This window comes from Onychostoma macrolepis, chromosome 10 (genome assembly GCF_012432095.1).
Source record: "Onychostoma macrolepis isolate SWU-2019 chromosome 10, ASM1243209v1, whole genome shotgun sequence".
In the NCBI taxonomy this organism is placed as follows: domain Eukaryota; kingdom Metazoa; phylum Chordata; class Actinopteri; order Cypriniformes; family Cyprinidae; genus Onychostoma; species Onychostoma macrolepis.
Genome location: NC_081164.1, coordinates 12661849 through 12679408, shown reverse-complemented (window position 1 = coordinate 12679408; position 17560 = coordinate 12661849). Strand labels below are relative to the sequence as shown.

Sequence of the window (17560 nt, the reverse complement as noted above, 5' to 3'; positions counted from 1 at the left end):
AACTTTTTTTTTAATGTGTTTTTCTGGATTTTTTTTGTTGTTATTCTGTCTCTCACTGTTCAAATAAACCTACCATTAAAATTATAGACTGATCATTTCTTTGTCAGTGGGCAAACGTACAAAATCAGCAGGGGATCAAAAAAAAATATACTACTATAAATATATATTATTTATAGTAGTAGAATTTACATAATTTAAAGCATTATTTATGTATTTTTTTAGTACTGTCAAATTTAGCGCGTTAACGGAGGCGATTCAATTTTTCAGTTTAACGCGTTAAAATTATTTAACGCAGGGGCGGAGCCGAGGGTTGGCCACCCCACTCATAACTGCATTTGTGCATTTATTCAGTCGCAGAACATCTTTACGATCACATCAACACGCACTCCAGCTTCACTTCAGCGGCAGGCGCGAGTCAAACAAGCGTGGAAACAGGCGCGCTATAGCCTGTATCAATTCTTATCAAAGCGCAAAATAAACTACGTGCATGTCAGCTACTGACCTCCCTCATCTAACACACCCGATTCAACTCGTCATTAGTAGAGACTGAAATGGGTCAGAAAAGGTGATGAGAGTTGAGAGAAAATAGATGCGTGTCAGATCCACGTCACGTTCAGCAGCGACATCTCTTAAACATCTCAGCCAAAACAACCTAATAACCAGCTGCTGTAATGTCTGTTCATCAAGAATAAAAAAAAAAAAAAGAAATCAATCATTTTAATATAGCTGTAAGTATTTATCTGTATTTAGTGATCAATTTCTGCTGAGATAGCCTAGCTAAATATAACATTTATTATAATGGGTTTATGTGAAGATTGTTTTAATTTCACTTAAATTAGAAGTTATTTTTAAAGTCTAATAAATGTTAAAATTGATAGCTCTTAATTATAATGTAATGTTTAATGGTTAAATATTAGGGGGAATTTTTTTTATAGGAAATCAGTATTAATTGGTATCAGTGATACTGGCCTCCAGTCATAAAAAGATGCCATTAAACAAATATTAAAAATATGTTGTTTGTACATTAATTTGAAGATTGAATGTGAAATTATTGCAATATAAAAGTATATTTAAAAACTTTAATGTTAGGTGGGATTAATCACGATTAATTTCAGAAAAAAATAGTTTAATTAATTAGTTGTTGTTTTTTAATCGATTGACAGCACTAATTTATTTATAATGTTATATACAATGTGTAGTAGTGTTTACATAGCTTAAAGTGTTGAATACTATTTATTTATTTATTTATTTATTCATTTATTTATATGTAATGTCTAGTAATATTTACATAGCTTAGAGTATTAAATACTATTATTTATTTATTTATAGTTATTACTTAATTTATTTAAATAAATTAATTTATTGTTAAATAAACTCCAACAAGACTTCTTTCAACAAGACTACAGTTTCTGTCACTCATATCAAATATATTATTTGTATCAAAACTAAAATTCCTAGAGAAAAGGAAAGAATGAAAGAGAGAAAAACATTTGAACCTCCCTTGGAGATCTTTAGATAAGGCTGATTTTCTGCCTGTTGTTGGCCAAGCATATATTGTAATGCTGGTAAAATTAAAAATAAATCTTATTTAGTTAAAAACAGTGCAGTGTAAGAAAATCTCATGAGAAAAGGACCTGCAGGGGATGTACGTTATAATATTTCCATAAGACACAAAATTATCTTAAAATGCTCTGGGGTGTGTTTTCCTGTTGGTGATAAAAGCTTTTGCAATCTTAATTTTTCAAACTTTTCTTTCTCCAGGTAATGAGTTCGGCCATCCGGAATGGCTTGACTTTCCCAGGAAAGGAAACAACGAGAGCTACTATTATGCCCGTCGCCAGTTCAACCTTGTGGACATTGAGCATCTGCGATACCAACAACTATACGCTTTCGACCGTGACATGAATCTTACAGAAGACAAATATGGCTGGCTGGCTGCCGGTCAGGTGAGATGAACATACACACATTCCTAAACGTGCACATCTCATACTGGCTTTCACCTACAGAAGAAAGCCCATGTAAATCTCCTTGCTGGATCTGTCCTTGCCATCTGTTAAACTGTGGGGAGCTATTTATCTGCCATAATAAATGGGATGTGAGATGCAAGGCCCATATGATAATGAAATTGCATAATACCGCCAACCAGGCATGACTCTCCATAGCAGGAAGTCCATTTCACACACACACCTTGCACTGAAGACAGCAGAAATAAGATTACAACCACATTAAACTGTATAAAACCCTGTCAAACCACAGTTTATGTAGGCCTACAATATATTTATCAGCACAATCAGAGACTCATAATGTATTTAAAGACAGAGATTCATATTAAATTAACAATCACAGAGATGGATGTCACTGTCTGACATTGTTAATAATCTCAATATGAATTAAAATATATATTATTGAATTCTTCCAAGAGAAAATGATCTAAGCTATTCCATTCAAAAATAGCTTTATACTATTTTGAGAAAGAAAAAAGAAAATCTTAAACCAGCTGGCTCAATTGTTTTAGTTGGTTTAAGATGGTCTCCCAACCTGTCCAAGAAGGTGTTTTATTTATTTATTTATTTATTTAGTCATATTAATATTATTGCATTCATTTTATTTATTATTGGAAATATACTGATTGGCTGGCTGGCTGACTGACTGACTGACTGACTGATTGGCTGTCTGACTGACTGACTGACTGACTGACTGACTGATTGGCTGGCTGACTGACTGACTGGCTGGCTGGCTGACTGACTGACTGATTGGCTGGCTGACTGGCTGGCTGTCTGACTGACTGACTGACTGACTGATTGGCTGGCTGACTGACTGACTGACTGACTGATTGGCTGGCTGGCTGACTGGCTGGCTGACTGACTGACTGACTGATTGGCTGTCTGACTGACTGACTGAGACTGACTGATTGGCTGGCTGACTGACTGACTGACTGGCTGGCTGACTGACTGACTGACTGATTGGCTGACTGACTGACCGACTGACTGGCTGGCTGACCGACTGACCGACTGACTGACTGACTGACTGACTGACTGACTGGCTGGCTGACTGACTGGCTGGCTGACTGACTGACTGGCTGGCTGACTGACTGATTGGCTGACTGGCTGACTGACTGACTGACTGATTGGCTGGCTGGCTGACTGACTGACTGACTGATTGGCTGGCTGGCTGACTGGCTGACTGACTGATTGGCTGGCTGACTGACTGACTGACTGACTGACTGATTGGCTGGCTGACTGGCTGGCTGACTGACTGACTGATTGGCTGGCTGACTGACTGACTGACTGACTGACTGACTGACTGATTGGCTGGCTGACTGACTGACTGACTGACTGACTGACTGATTGGCTGGCTGACTGGCTGGCTGACTGACTGACTGACTGATTGGCTGTCTGTCTGACTGATTGGCTGGCTGACTGACTGACTGACTGGCTGGCTGACTGACTGATTGGCTGGCTGGCTGACTGACTGACTGACTGATTGGCTGGCTGACTGACTGATTGGCTGGCTGACTGACTGACTGACTGACTGATTGGCTGGCTGACTGGCTGGCTGACTGACTGACTGACTGACTGATTGGCTGGCTGACTGACTGACTGACTGATTGGCTGGCTGACTGGCTGGCTGACTGACTGACTGACTGATTGGCTGTCTGACTGACTGACTGGCTGACTGACTGACTGATTGGCTGGCTGGCTGACTGACTGATTGGCTGGCTGGCTGACTGACTGACTGACTGATTGGCTGGCTGACTGACTGATTGGCTGGCTGGCTGACTGACTGACTGACTGACTGATTGGCTGGCTGGCTGACTGGCTGGCTGACTGACTGACTGACTGACTGACTGACTGACTGATTGGCTGGCTGGCTGACTGACTGACTGACTGATTGGCTGGCTGACTGACTGACTGACTGACTGACTGACTGACTGACTGACTGATTGGCTGGCTGACTGACTGACTGATTGGCTGGCTGACTGACTGACTGACTGACTGATTGGCTGGCTGACTGATTGGCTGTCTGACTGACTGACTGAGACTGACTGATTGGCTGGCTGACTGACTGACTGACTGACTGACTGGCTGGCTGGCTGACTGACTGACTGACTGATTGGCTGGCTGACTGACTGACTGACTGACTGACTGACTGACTGGCTGGCTGACTGGCTGGCTGACTGACTGGCTGGCTGACTGACTGACTGATTGGCTGACTGGCTGACTGACTGACTGACTGACTGATTGGCTGGCTGGCTGACTGGCTGACTGACTGATTGGCTGGCTGACTGACTGACTGACTGACTGACTGACTGATTGGCTGGCTGACTGACTGACTGACTGACTGACTGACTGATTGGCTGGCTGACTGACTGACTGACTGATTGGCTGGCTGACTGGCTGGCTGACTGACTGACTGACTGATTGGCTGTCTGTCTGACTGATTGGCTGGCTGGCTGACTGACTGACTGACTGACTGACTGATTGGCTGGCTGACTGACTGACTGACTGATTGGCTGGCTGACTGACTGACTGACTGATTGGCTGGCTGACTGGCTGGCTGACTGACTGACTGACTGATTGGCTGGCTGACTGACTGACTGACTGATTGGCTGGCTGACTGGCTGGCTGACTGACTGACTGACTGATTGGCTGTCTGTCTGACTGATTGGCTGGCTGACTGACTGACTGACTGATTGGCTGGCTGGCTGACTGACTGATTGGCTGGCTGGCTGACTGACTGACTGACTGATTGGCTGGCTGGCTGACTGACTGACTGACTGACTGATTGGCTGGCTGGCTGACTGGCTGGCTGACTGACTGACTGACTGACTGATTGGCTGGCTGACTGACTGACTGACTGACTGACTGACTGACTGATTGGCTGGCTGACTGACTGATTGGCTGACTGACTGACTGATTGGCTGGCTGACTGACTGACTGACTGACTGACTGATTGGCTGGCTGACTGACTGACTGATTGGCTGACTGACTGACTGACTGACTGATTGGCTGGCTGACTGACTGACTGATTGATTGGATCATTTATTTATTTATTTGTTTTTTAAAATGTTCCTACATGAAACGGCAACACGTTTCTGCCACTTCTGTCAAGTAGAAGTTATTCTTTGTATCAAAACATGTATTATTTTATTTTTTGTTTTATTTTGTTATTCTTATTCTTATATGTAGTAGTAGTAGTAGTAGGATTTATTTGTTTGTTTGTTTTTAAATGTTTCTACATGAAACAGCACGTTTCTGTCACTTCTTTGTATCAAAACGTTTGTTTTGTTTTGTTTTGCACAGCTTTATACTCTTTTGAACATAGACCAGACTAAGCTGTTTCACTGGTTTTAGTTTTAGCTGGTCCACCAAACCTGGCCAAGAAGATTTGAGCAATCTGTCAGTCTCCTAGCCTAGCTTAACCATCTAAAAAACCCAAAAATCAAACCAAGTAAGGGCAGCAAAACAGACTTGTTCACATCAACAATTGTTTAATTTGTTCACGTTTTTATTTCTCCTAAGACATTTTAGAAAAAAAAAACATCTGAGAACTCATGAACTGTGAGCTACATCTGAACAATATCAGCTTTCTCTGAGTTTATTCATGTTTGACAATCATTTGCATCATTTGCATCTTGATTTGTTTCTAACAGGCAGCAGTCACGACTTTGAATCAAGCTGACAAAGTGATCGTGTTTGAACGCTCAAACCTGCTGTTCATATTCAACTTCCATCCCTGCAACAGCTACATCGACTACAGGGTGGCAGTGGAGCATGCTGGGAAGTATCCTTTCACCAGAGATCTCCAGAAGACTAGCACATTATAGTAATGGAGAGTGTTTATATATGTGTGGGAGTGAGATGATATATGTGTATGTGTGTGCATATGAGCTGTGAAATATACAGTATGTGGGAGAGAGGTTAGGTCACTTATTATAAATGCATTATCCACATATAATACACGCTTGATGAGACTGAGTGTGTATTTACAATGTTTTGCAATTTCGTGTGTGTCCTTCAACCCTTCATGGCTCTTTAGAGGCCGGCCTGCCATTGGTTGTGACACATTCCCATTGATGTGTAAAGATGAGCTTGTACACTTGGGAGGAAGGGGGAGGGGAAAACGATCTGACAAGTCTTGAAAACACATTTAATTGGCTGCAGAGATGCTAGAGGTGACTGTCATCACACAAAACGAGCTGTTCGTGGCTTTGTATGTGCGTGTTTGTGCGTGGGTGTGCGCATGTGATGCTGTGTTGGGGCATTCGGGTTGCACCAATGGGAGTTTGTGTTTGTATGGAGACTCCAATTAGGAGAAGAGAACGAGACACCCTACGACGAGAGAAACTACGGCTCATCAAACATCACCCACTCGCATATATTTGCGCACACAAATACCCTCACTCACCAAAAGTGAAGGCCTTAGCCCGGTTAAAATCCACAAAGATGAAACCAGTGCCGTTGTTGTTTTTGATTGAAAGAGCTTTTGGCATATAGCGGAAGACAGCATTACCTTAAGCCAGAAATCAGGTCAATTAAAGGCAGAGGGATTGTTGAAACTTCCAAAGAACTCTAAAAAATGTTTCAGATTTATGTATTTGAACATAGAGTGGAGATTAAAAATATGGGGTTCAAAATAAAATGTATTAAATGTAAACATTACGTTTTAAGGAACTTGTAAAAGAAAGAAGTTTCTCATTATAAAAACATCATATTTTATGATATGATATTGATATTATATATATATATATAAAATACAAATAATAATCAAAGTAACAGACGGACAAACCAAATACTAATCCAAATTCTATTTCAAATGTAAAACAATATTTTGTATGATTATTATTGTTATTATGTTAAAAATACACATACTACTACTTCTATTAATATTGATAATTAAAGCAAATGGGAGACAAACCAAATACTAAGTCAAATACAGTCAGTGAACAATATTTTATATTGTTGTTGTTGTTGTTGTTTTATTATTATTATTATTATTATTATTATTATTATACAAAATATTCAATAATAATAACGCCAGTAATGATAACAATTTTTATTATGCTTCTAACTATTATATAGAATATTGTTTTACATTTTTAAATAGTATTTGGCTTAGTTGTATGTAGGTTTATCCCCATTTTACTTTAATAATAATTATTATTATTTTATTTTAATAATTATGTTATTATGCATATAGAATATTGTTTTACATTTTTAGTTTATAAGTTTATCCCCATTTCACTTTAATACTAATACTAACAACAACAATTATTGTTATTATTATTATTAACCCTTTAACGCGTACGATCACACCGGTGTGATCAGTCTTGGCTGGTCCCTGGAGCGTACGATCACACCGGTGTGATTAGAACGTTCAGTGCGTCACGTCATCAACTGCTGAATTCAAATCTGCTTTCTGGCGCGGAGCCAGATCAGACGCGCGAGCGCTTGTCATATTATCACTTATTCAGTGTTTTCAACCATATAATGCTTATTTTAGATTTCAGACATTTAAATACACATAAGTACTAGCAAAACCACACATTTATAGTTTGTAAAATATGCGCTGATGTCTATGGAAGCAGCAATAATGATCCTTACAAATATAATCTGACGACATGTTTTATTGATATCATATACACATAGTGTAGGTAACAATAAAGTTTACTCTGCTCTTCTCCCAGTTTACTGGAGACTTTAACGTGTTTCGGGAGGAGAGGATGAATTTACGTGGTGTAAATCCCACAGCTCGGATCCAGCGCGAACAAACATGGCGGCGCCCATCTCCCGGTATAGATCAACTAACACGGTCATTATAAAAGTGTTTAAACAACCAAATACATTTACTTGCACATATTTCAGAATCGGAATATCAGATATTTCGTAATATAGCGAGTATGTTTGTGAATATTAATAATAAAAAAAGGAAAAACGAAATAAAAGCAATCCATGTGTCGTCCAGCGCTATCGTGGCTGCGGAGTGTCACATGACAAGCATGACGCGTCGCCATGGAAACAATAAGGCTATAAGTTCTAAAATAACGGTCGCCTAAAAAAACTCACGCCGGGGGCTCAGCTAGATTATTTTAAACTCACGTGCGAAAGGGTTAATGGAAATATGGTCCAAATCAAATATTTTGTTATTAAATATTATATATTGTGAAATTCTTATACATTTAGAAGTTCATCTTTTCACTCAAGTTATTATGTTGCTGACAATATAAAACATAATGAAAACGCAACACAAATGCATTTTCACTTTTGGTCTCAGACTTATGGACCCCACGTTACTGCATAAATCTGCATAATTAGTTTAATTGTAGTCTTCATTCATTTTCAAGGCTCTTGTTTGTGTCTTGTCACGAGTCTGTGCTTGTGCGTGAGTCACTGGAAGCTTTGGAATCTTGTTTGTGAGCCCATCGAAATGGATGCACCTATACTTCAGATCAATAAAACAGCAAATTGTGGTGGCAAACAGACCCGGGCAGCCTGCCTCAGATGGGGTGGGATCTATTTATTTTGCCCCCAAGAACTGAGCTCTATGTTGTGGGAGGCTTGAGTTTCTGCTAGGGGTTCTCTGCAGTCTCCACGCTTCGAGGAAAGAGAATGCGATCAATAAAGTGCTGTAGGAGTATATCTCCAGACCTTTCCCCGTACCTCTATCCACCTTTATATTTCATTCAGTGAAGCAAACAGGGATACTACTCGTCTGTGATAGTCAACAATTGCTTAGGAGGCACACTTTGCCAGGCAAAGGTTTGATAAATAAGTAAAAAGACAAACAGTACGTGTGCATTACAAGGTTGCAGCTGATGCTAAGAGAGTCAGTCCAAGTGAGAGAGGTAACGACAATATCTTTTGTCAATTTTGTACATGATGAAATCTTAGATTTTTTTTACAAAATGGAAAAGTTTGGAATTGTATCAGTTGAACAAGTTGTTCAGTGTGCAATATTTATGTTTTGCAAGGATTTTTTATTCAACAAGGTAAAAAATAAAATGAATCAGTATTTGTGTCATTGTAAATTTATGAATTAGTTCACAATGTTCATTCACAGTAATATACTATAATGTGATATAACAAATTAAAATAACTGTTTTCTAATTTTATATATATTTTTTTACAATGAAATTTATTTCTTTGATTGCAAATATTTTTGTGGAAACTGTTAATGTTTTCCAGTATTTTCAAAAATAGAAAGTTCAGTAAGAACAGTATTTGTTTGAAATAGAAAACCTTTGTAACCGCATAAATGTATTTACAGTCACTTTTGATCAACTTAAAGTGTCTTTACTGTTAATTTGTATGGTTTCATATTAATATTAAGCTTCAAAAACTGTTAAACATTGATTATTATAAAAATCAGCATATTAGACTGATTTCTGAAGGATCATGTAACACTGAAGACTGGAGTAATGATGCTGAAAATTCAGCTTTGCCATCACAGGAATAAATTAAAATGTTAAATTAAATTAAATTATATTAAAATGGACAGCAGTTGTCTGTTTTTTTCTGTATTTCTTTTATTAAAAACTAGAAAATGTTTCAGATTTATGTAATTGAACATACACTGTAAAAGAAATTTCGTAAAATTTACGGTAAAAAAATGGCAGCTGTGGTTGCCAGAATTCTACCGCAAAAAATATGGTAGCAACATTTTAGGTTTTACGGTTTTAACTTATTAACTGATATAATGTTAATATACCAACCTATTGAAGTACTGTAATCTGTTTTGTACCTTTGAAATACACTGATAACCACCAAATGCAGAAGGTAATGAGAAAGTCACATGATGAACCAAAGCCCATCACAAGCAGCTTTTAAATAATAACATATATAGAAGGTGTCATTCACACAAACATTAAACACCATCATGGTGAGACTCATGAAGTCGTGACGTATTGTCAAGTATGGTGACCCATACTCGAAATTGGTGCTCTGCATTTAACCCATCCAAGTGCACACACACAGCAGTGAGTAGTGAACAAATGCACACACACACAGTGAACACACACCCGGAGCAGTGGGCAGCCATTGCTCCAGCGCCCGGGGAGCAATTAGGGGTTCGGTGCCTTGCTCAAGGGCACCTTAGTCGAAGGTGGAGAGAGTGCTGTTCATTCACAATCCCCACCTTCAATGCCGGTTCGATTCTCGCGCCGACAACCTTCAGGTTACAAGCCCGACTCCTAACCATTAGGCCACGACTACCCCTTCCCCATTAAACTGAAATATGCAATAAACATTCATTTAACAACATTAGATGTAACATACAACTCTAATAAACATAACTGATAAGAAAAAACTAAGAAGAAACCTAGTTATTTCAAAGAAAAAACATCAAATTCAAACAAAATTTGAAATGCAACGCAGGGAATTCTGGGAACGTCAATTTACAGTTTTTCCCTGTAAATTTTACATTCTTTTTTCACTTCCAAAAACGGTATTTCACCGTAAAATTGTCTGAAATGTCTATTACAGTTTTTCACCGTATATATTAGGGGAACTTACCGTTAACCATTTAACAGGTTTTTACTGTAGCATTTTCACAGTTTTTTACTGTTAAAATCACGGTCATTATGATTCACGGCAAAATTTATAAGCTTCTAATTTATTAAATTTAAGCCAAGTTTTAAGTAAGGACAAACTAACTATTTTATATACATATATAGCAAAAAGTATAGTAAAAGACAAACTAAATACTATTAAAATGTCAAATATTTTGTATCATTATTATTATTGTTTTTTATTATTATTAAATTAATCCAGCCTTGGTGAGCATAGGATACTTAATACAAAAAAAAATAATAATAATAATAATTAATTTCAAAAATCCTTACTATTCCAAAGTCTTAATCAGTATTTTTGTCTTGTCAGATCTTAGCCAGTATATATATATATATATATATATATATATATATATATATATATATATATATATATATATATAGTTTTTCAGTACAGATTTTGTCAACTTGCCAAATCAGCCTTGCCTTCACCTTCCAGAAAACTTTCAAACTCAATTATAAATGCCCCACTGTCAAGCAATAAACACCTCTGCAAGGCACAGAGCTACACGCGTTGAACGGCAAGTTTGAACCGTGTCGCTAATGCACTCTCCAGCAGCTCCAGACTCGAACGATCATCCTCTCATTATAGCAAACCCAGAGCAGCGGTCCTGGCCCACCCCGCAGCTCCGCTCGTACCCCCTAGCCTCCTCTTCAGAGAACAAGGGCTGCGGGGAGCTGCCGGAGATGAGCTGCACCAGCTGAAGGCCTCCCACCAGGGCCTCTATTTAATCACGGCCCAGGCAGCGAGCCCGCTTGGCGGGGAATAAAGACACCCTTCAGCCAGGGCCACTTAGGCTTCCTCCAGCCCCTGCCGCTGCCCTTTCTGTGTCTTGCTCACGAGGGGGGAGCCCTCTTTCCATGCCACCATCCGTCGGGCTTTGAAGATGAGAGGCGAGGGTGATAGAAGTGCGGGACCGGCGGATAGAACGGTAAATACGGCCGTTTGCGCCTCCCTGAACACCTAATCGTTTTGTGTTTGCCAGTGTTATTCTTCTCATTAAAACATCGCCTATAACCAGAGCCCGTGTGGGCTTTGTGAAAAAACATTTCCTCCATTCCCACCCCGAAGCCATAAGCCTAAATGTAGAGTTTGAAATGACACTCGTTGATATTCAAGTGGCGTTTTGCTTTTTTTGACCTGCCAGTAGATTTGTACGGTTCTCTTTCTCTCGACGGCCTGTCCTGTGTCTCTGATTCTCAGAGCTGATACTGTAGATGTTAAAGTGTGAATCCCACCAGGATGTCGGCTTGTTCTGTCTTTGAAAAACACATTTCGCTGTGAGTCACATCCTCATTATATCTCATGCGTAATACAGCGACACACACATCTGATATGAAGGTCTGGTATTGTTTCATATCTGCCATCCCTCGTTCCCATAGCTGTGCCGCTGACTGGCTGGAGCCGTTACTAATCGCTTAAAGCTGATCATTATGCCAGATTTCTTCTCCGCTGGAGTGTTTTGTTTTGGGGGAGGCAGGGATGGGGTCTTGGAGGACGATCAATCATTTCTTCTCGTGGGAGAATATCGATCTTTCCGGTCTCCAGGGCCATGAAGTGCAGAGGGGACGTTCAGCCAATCGGGCGGATCGATAAGAGCGTGGCTGGCTCACGCTGGCTTCTGAAAAGTGATCACAGCCACGCTTTCTGATGCTGGACAGGTAGGAATGGTTAAAATACTGGAAGAGTATGCAGGGATGGTGGTTTTCCCGTAGGAGAGATTGAATGACTCGCATAACATCAACAAAGCCTCTCAGAAAGACCAGAGATAAGCTTTTTTTGCTCCACTGGTGACACCAAAAAGAATGGCAAAATAATGTTTGTTTTCACAAAAGGAAGTACCTTCCGTAGTTTTGACAAATAAGCTGCATCCCAAATGACGCACTATATGCACTTATACACTATGTAATTATGCACTATGTACTCAGCCATGTAGAGTATGAATTGTATAAGGTTATTTTGTCATTTATAATCGGAGTCTGATAGCCCCTCCCCCTTCGCCACGTAATTAAAGCTGCGAAAGTTTTCGGTTATTTAAGTGCATCATCCGTGTATTTAAAGTGCATCATCCGTGTATTTAAAGTGCATCTGTGTGTGTGTGTGTGTGTGTGTGTGTGTGTGTGTGTGTGTGTGTGTGTGTGTGTGTGTATGTATGTGTGTATATGTAATATATATATAGAGAGAGAGTTAGTTGTTATTTACTTTTTTTTTCTACTTCATTTTGTACTGGACACCAAGACAATATACTGTTGCGTAAGTAAAATAATGAAGATATTTAATAATTATTTCTTATTATTTTTTATTATTTCATTTTTAATTAGCTAGTTGTTTACTTATTTACTTATATAGTTTTATTTTATTTATTTTTACTGGACACCAAGATGAAATAGGGTTAATTAAATCAAATAATGTTTTATTATTATTATTATTATTAAATAACAATGAAAAATCATTCTTAATTAATTAATATTTATTTTATTACTTTGTAGTGTTCCTGTTGGGTTCACATACAGGCTTTGTTCATGACTTCTCAGTAAACTTTGTTTGGTTTTGTACTGTAAGTGTGTCCACACTCAGAGAAGCATAAAACGAAAGAAGTCCTCCAGACTTTATCCCTGCAGAGAGAAGTGTAGAGAGTGCAGTCAGGTCTGTAGCAGACTTAAGGGTTCCCCAGTTAAAATGTGTCCGGGGGCAAGTTATCTTTAGATCGACTGGGGTGCTGAGAGAAAGGACCATCTTCAGTGAAGTTTCAGAGAGCTGTATATCCAGGACGGTGGGACTTAGTGCAGACTTGGGAAACTTTTTTCTGCATTATTCATGAAGACTAATGCACTAAGTCGAGGTGAAAGGCTACTGATTGTATAATGTTACATATTCGTAGGGCACGCATGAGGGACTTTTAATGATTGCCACTCGAACCGGTTTACAGGCAGTAAGCTGAAACTATAACATTAATTTGACAAATGCATGCTGTAATCTCTGCTTTTTAGTGCCTTGGGCTCAGTCTCATTCTCTTGCTGTGTTTTTGTCTTATTTTTAACTTCTTATTATAAAGTTAAGACATATTTACACAAAATAAGATGAGCCCCTTGAGACCCGAACATTGGTATTGTCTTTTTCCAGCTCATATGTTTTAAAGATTAAATAGTTAAAAATAGTGATATTTTTTATATTATATTATGGGTGATGCATTTTATATATATATACAGTTATAATTCAGTTTAGTATACGAGCACATGAGACACTTTTCACTTTCTTTCACTTTCTTGAGAGACTTACCCAGAAAGCTAGGAGACTGAATTTTGGATAATTTTATCCCAGAGCAGTCCTCTGACACTCTTTTAAAGGGTGAAACTTGTGTTATGAATATGAAACAGTATGTTCAGTTCAAAGAAACACTCACGAATCAGCAGTTTAATTTAGAATTGTTTAGCATAGTTTATTTGTAAATTTACTAAATGAGCTCTTTTGTGAATAATTAAACATATTTGAATTATCATTAAACATATTTTGTATTTGCTCAGCATTAGAAAAAAGCTGAACAATCTCTTGATATGGTGAGAACTGTAAAGAAAAAATGCAGGTTAGATTGTTGGAATATTAATTTTATTCAGATAAGTCAATAATGATATCAGTAGGCAAGTATGTTTCATGAATCGGAGATGCTAGGAGATTCAAATTGTAAATATATTTCTGTTGCTGTAATACATTTCAATGCTCATATTATTTGCCCATATGTGACCCTGGACCACAAAACCAGTCATAAGCGTTTTTCATCTTGAAGCTGAATAAATAAGCATTCCATTGATGCATGGTTTGTTAGGATCGGACAATATTTGGCTGATACACAACTATTTAAAAATCTGGAATCCAAGGGTGCAAAAAAATCTAAATATTGAGAAAATCGCCTTTAAAGTTCTTAGGCTTCTCAAATTAGGTTTTGATATATTTACGGTAGGAAATTTACTAAATATTTTCATGGAACATGATCTTTATTTAATATAATGATTTTTGGCATAAAAGAAACATTTATAATTTTGACCCATACAATGTATTTTTGGCTATTGCTACAAATATACCTGTGCTACTTATGATTGGTTTTGTGGTCCAGTGTCACATATGTGGTGGAAATAGGTGTTTCTGAATATTTTTGAATGAGTTAAAAATGCACAAAATAACCATTTATTAAAATGATTGTGTTATATCAAACGCAAAGTTTCTTAGGGGAAAGTAAAATGTTTTGTGAGAGAATGCAGAATCATTGAAATATTATTAAATAACTCCCTTTCTTTTTTTACTATCACAATATTACATGATCATTTTTAAAAATGTTTTATTAATAATAAAAATAATGAGAGAACAATGCAAAAGTGCAAAAGTTTTGCAAGGTTTTTTTTTTTTTTTTTATCATCATGTCCCCTTATAGGTGATCAGTAATGCACTGCATTTTAAAACACATCATTCAAATACTATTATAACAAACAGCAGTCAGTACCCTGTGTGTAGCAGTACACTTGTATTCCCTTCTAAACATAGCCTTTGATAAACAACAGTTGGACTCAAAACAAATTGGAGAGATTGATTGGATTGTCTAATGTTGATTTAATGATGATTGATTAAAGCTGTAGACACTATCATAAGATTCAAACATTAATCTCATTCACACAGTGAACACAGGATGGGCACACAGACATAATTTGTGTAGCCAAAGAATGAAAGTAACTAAAATGTTTATCTACACTGAGATGAAAGCAGAAATGAATCTTATAGAACGAGAGCTTCCAGGGCTGTTAAAGCGATGCGTTATAGTCTGGACGTTTTCCAGCATTTCAACAGAGGTGATTTAAGGGCAGAATTAAAGTAGGGAAAAAAGCTTTTAGAAGTGAAATAAAAAGGGCGAATTGGCTAGAGAGAAACGATAACGTGTGTTTGAAATGAGAGAAAACTTTCAAAGCAGATAAAGACAGAGAGTGAGGGAAGGTCATGCGGGTATAGATTTTAGATTTAGGATATTAGATTTTCGACAGTTCAAGGAATTTATGTGAATGACCCACAGGCGGTGTTGATTCCCAAAGTGATTCCTGTGGTGCCGAGACCCTATTCCTTCCCCAAGAGTCACTTAGTTCTTCCGTGAAAAGTGGAGGAGCCCGGTGGAAACTATGGTGCTCCGTTCAGAGCTGGTGGGGTGTAGAGAAATCAGCCACCTTCCAAACAACCCGGGGATAAGAAGAAAAGGGGAAAAACAGACATAACGGGAAAGGATTGAGAAATGCATGACGGCATGCAGGAAAAAAGACTGAAATCTAAAAAGTAGAGAGATTGCTTTCCCCCCGGCCTCCCCTAAGATGCAAAAATTCTCTGAAAATCAGGCAGCGGGGTTGCTTGGGAGGGTGCGGTTCTGCTTGTGCACACGCCATTGTTGTCTGTTTACTAGATTCAACCACAATCCCTCTCAAATCCCCAATTTTACACCGAGCCGTGGCGTTTTTATTGCCGATTTTAAAACTATCATGGCAAATCGGCGGATATAATCTCTCTCCAAAATGATGTGCTTGGCAATTACTGAACCTGATGTTTTTTCCCCTGCTCCGTGAGGTTTTGTTTGTTTGTGGAAGGAGGACAGGAATACGCCTCTTGGGAACGAGGAAGGCGGGTCTGGATCAGCTCCATAATTTTTGGAAGTAGAGATTTCTTGGTTTAATGAGAATAAGGTTGCCACCTGCCACCTTATTCAGTTCACAATTAAAAAACATGTTTGACTTTCTCTAATCCCTACAGCAGCTGGCAGCTTTTACAAGCATCGTCATATGAAACTCAGCAGTTGAGAACCACTAATTTAAATGCTGGTAATGTAAGTCTGTGAAAGGACAGAATTAGGACTGTCAAAATGATTAATCGCATCCAAAATAAATGTTATTGTTTGTGTGTGTATTTATATACAGTGGCATGCGGAAGTTTGGGAACCCCTTGCAGAATCTGTGAAAATGGGAATAATTTTAACGAAATAAGAGAGATCACACAAAATGCATGTTGTTTTTTATTTATTACTGTGCTGAGTAAGATATTTTACATAAAAGATGTGTACATATAGTACACAAGACAAAAAAAATAGCTGAAATTATTAAAATAACCCCCTTCAAAACTTTGGGAACCCTTGGTTCTTAATACTGTGTGTGGTTACCTGGATGATCTACGACTGTTTTTTTGGTTTGTGATGGTTGTTCATGAGTCCCTTGTTTGTTCTGAACAGTTAAACTGAGCAAACTGTTCTTCAGAAAAATCCTCCATATCCTGCAGATTCTTCAGTTTTCCAACATCTTTTGCATATTTGAACCCTTTCCAGCAGTGACTGTATGATTTTGAGATCCATCTTTTCACACTGAGGACAATTGAGGGACTCAAACACAACTATTAAAAAAGGTTCAAACATTCACTGATGCTCCAGAAGAAAACATGATGCATGAGCCGGGGGTGAAAACTTTTGAACAGGATGAAGATGTCCAAATTTTTCCTATTTTGTTGAAATATCTTTTTTTTTTCATTTAGTACTGCCCTTCAGAAGCAACAGAAGATATTTGCATGTTTCCTGGAAGACAAATTAAGTACAATTTACCTTGATCTTCAAATTCAAAAAGTTTTCACCCCCGGCTCTTAATGCATCGTGTTTCCTTCTGAAGCATCAGTGAATGTTTGAGCACAATTTAAGATGTTTTACCTTTTTAGCAGCAGTCAAATGTCAGAAATAATTTTCAGTTGTAGCATTTCACAGGATTATTGCAGCTGTTTAATGACTCAGATTAGAGTATGCATGCTAATTGTTGACAGACCGCCTATTTCTTTTCTTTTTTTTTGACACTGACCTTCAGGGCACCTTGTGACCGAAAAAAGTTGACTCTATGCTAATTGTAAGCCAGAAAGCTGTAAAAATATGTTTTATGCATTACCCTTGCAGGCATTGAAAATGTATGCAGAAATATTGTGAAATTATGCAG

General features: G+C 38.1%; 1 protein-coding gene across 1 annotated transcript in view; it reads left to right on the top strand.

Annotated features, from left to right (window-relative positions):
- Nucleotides 1–17560, top strand: part of gbe1a (glucan (1,4-alpha-), branching enzyme 1a) — a 154599-nt gene that overhangs the window by 116465 nt on the left and 20574 nt on the right. Inside the window, exons 13-14 of the mRNA XM_058790245.1 lie at nt 1762–1946; nt 5654–5784. Coding sequence (XP_058646228.1) covers nt 1762–1946; nt 5654–5784 — 316 coding nt within the window. The remainder of the gene's footprint in view (nt 1–1761; nt 1947–5653; nt 5785–17560) is intronic.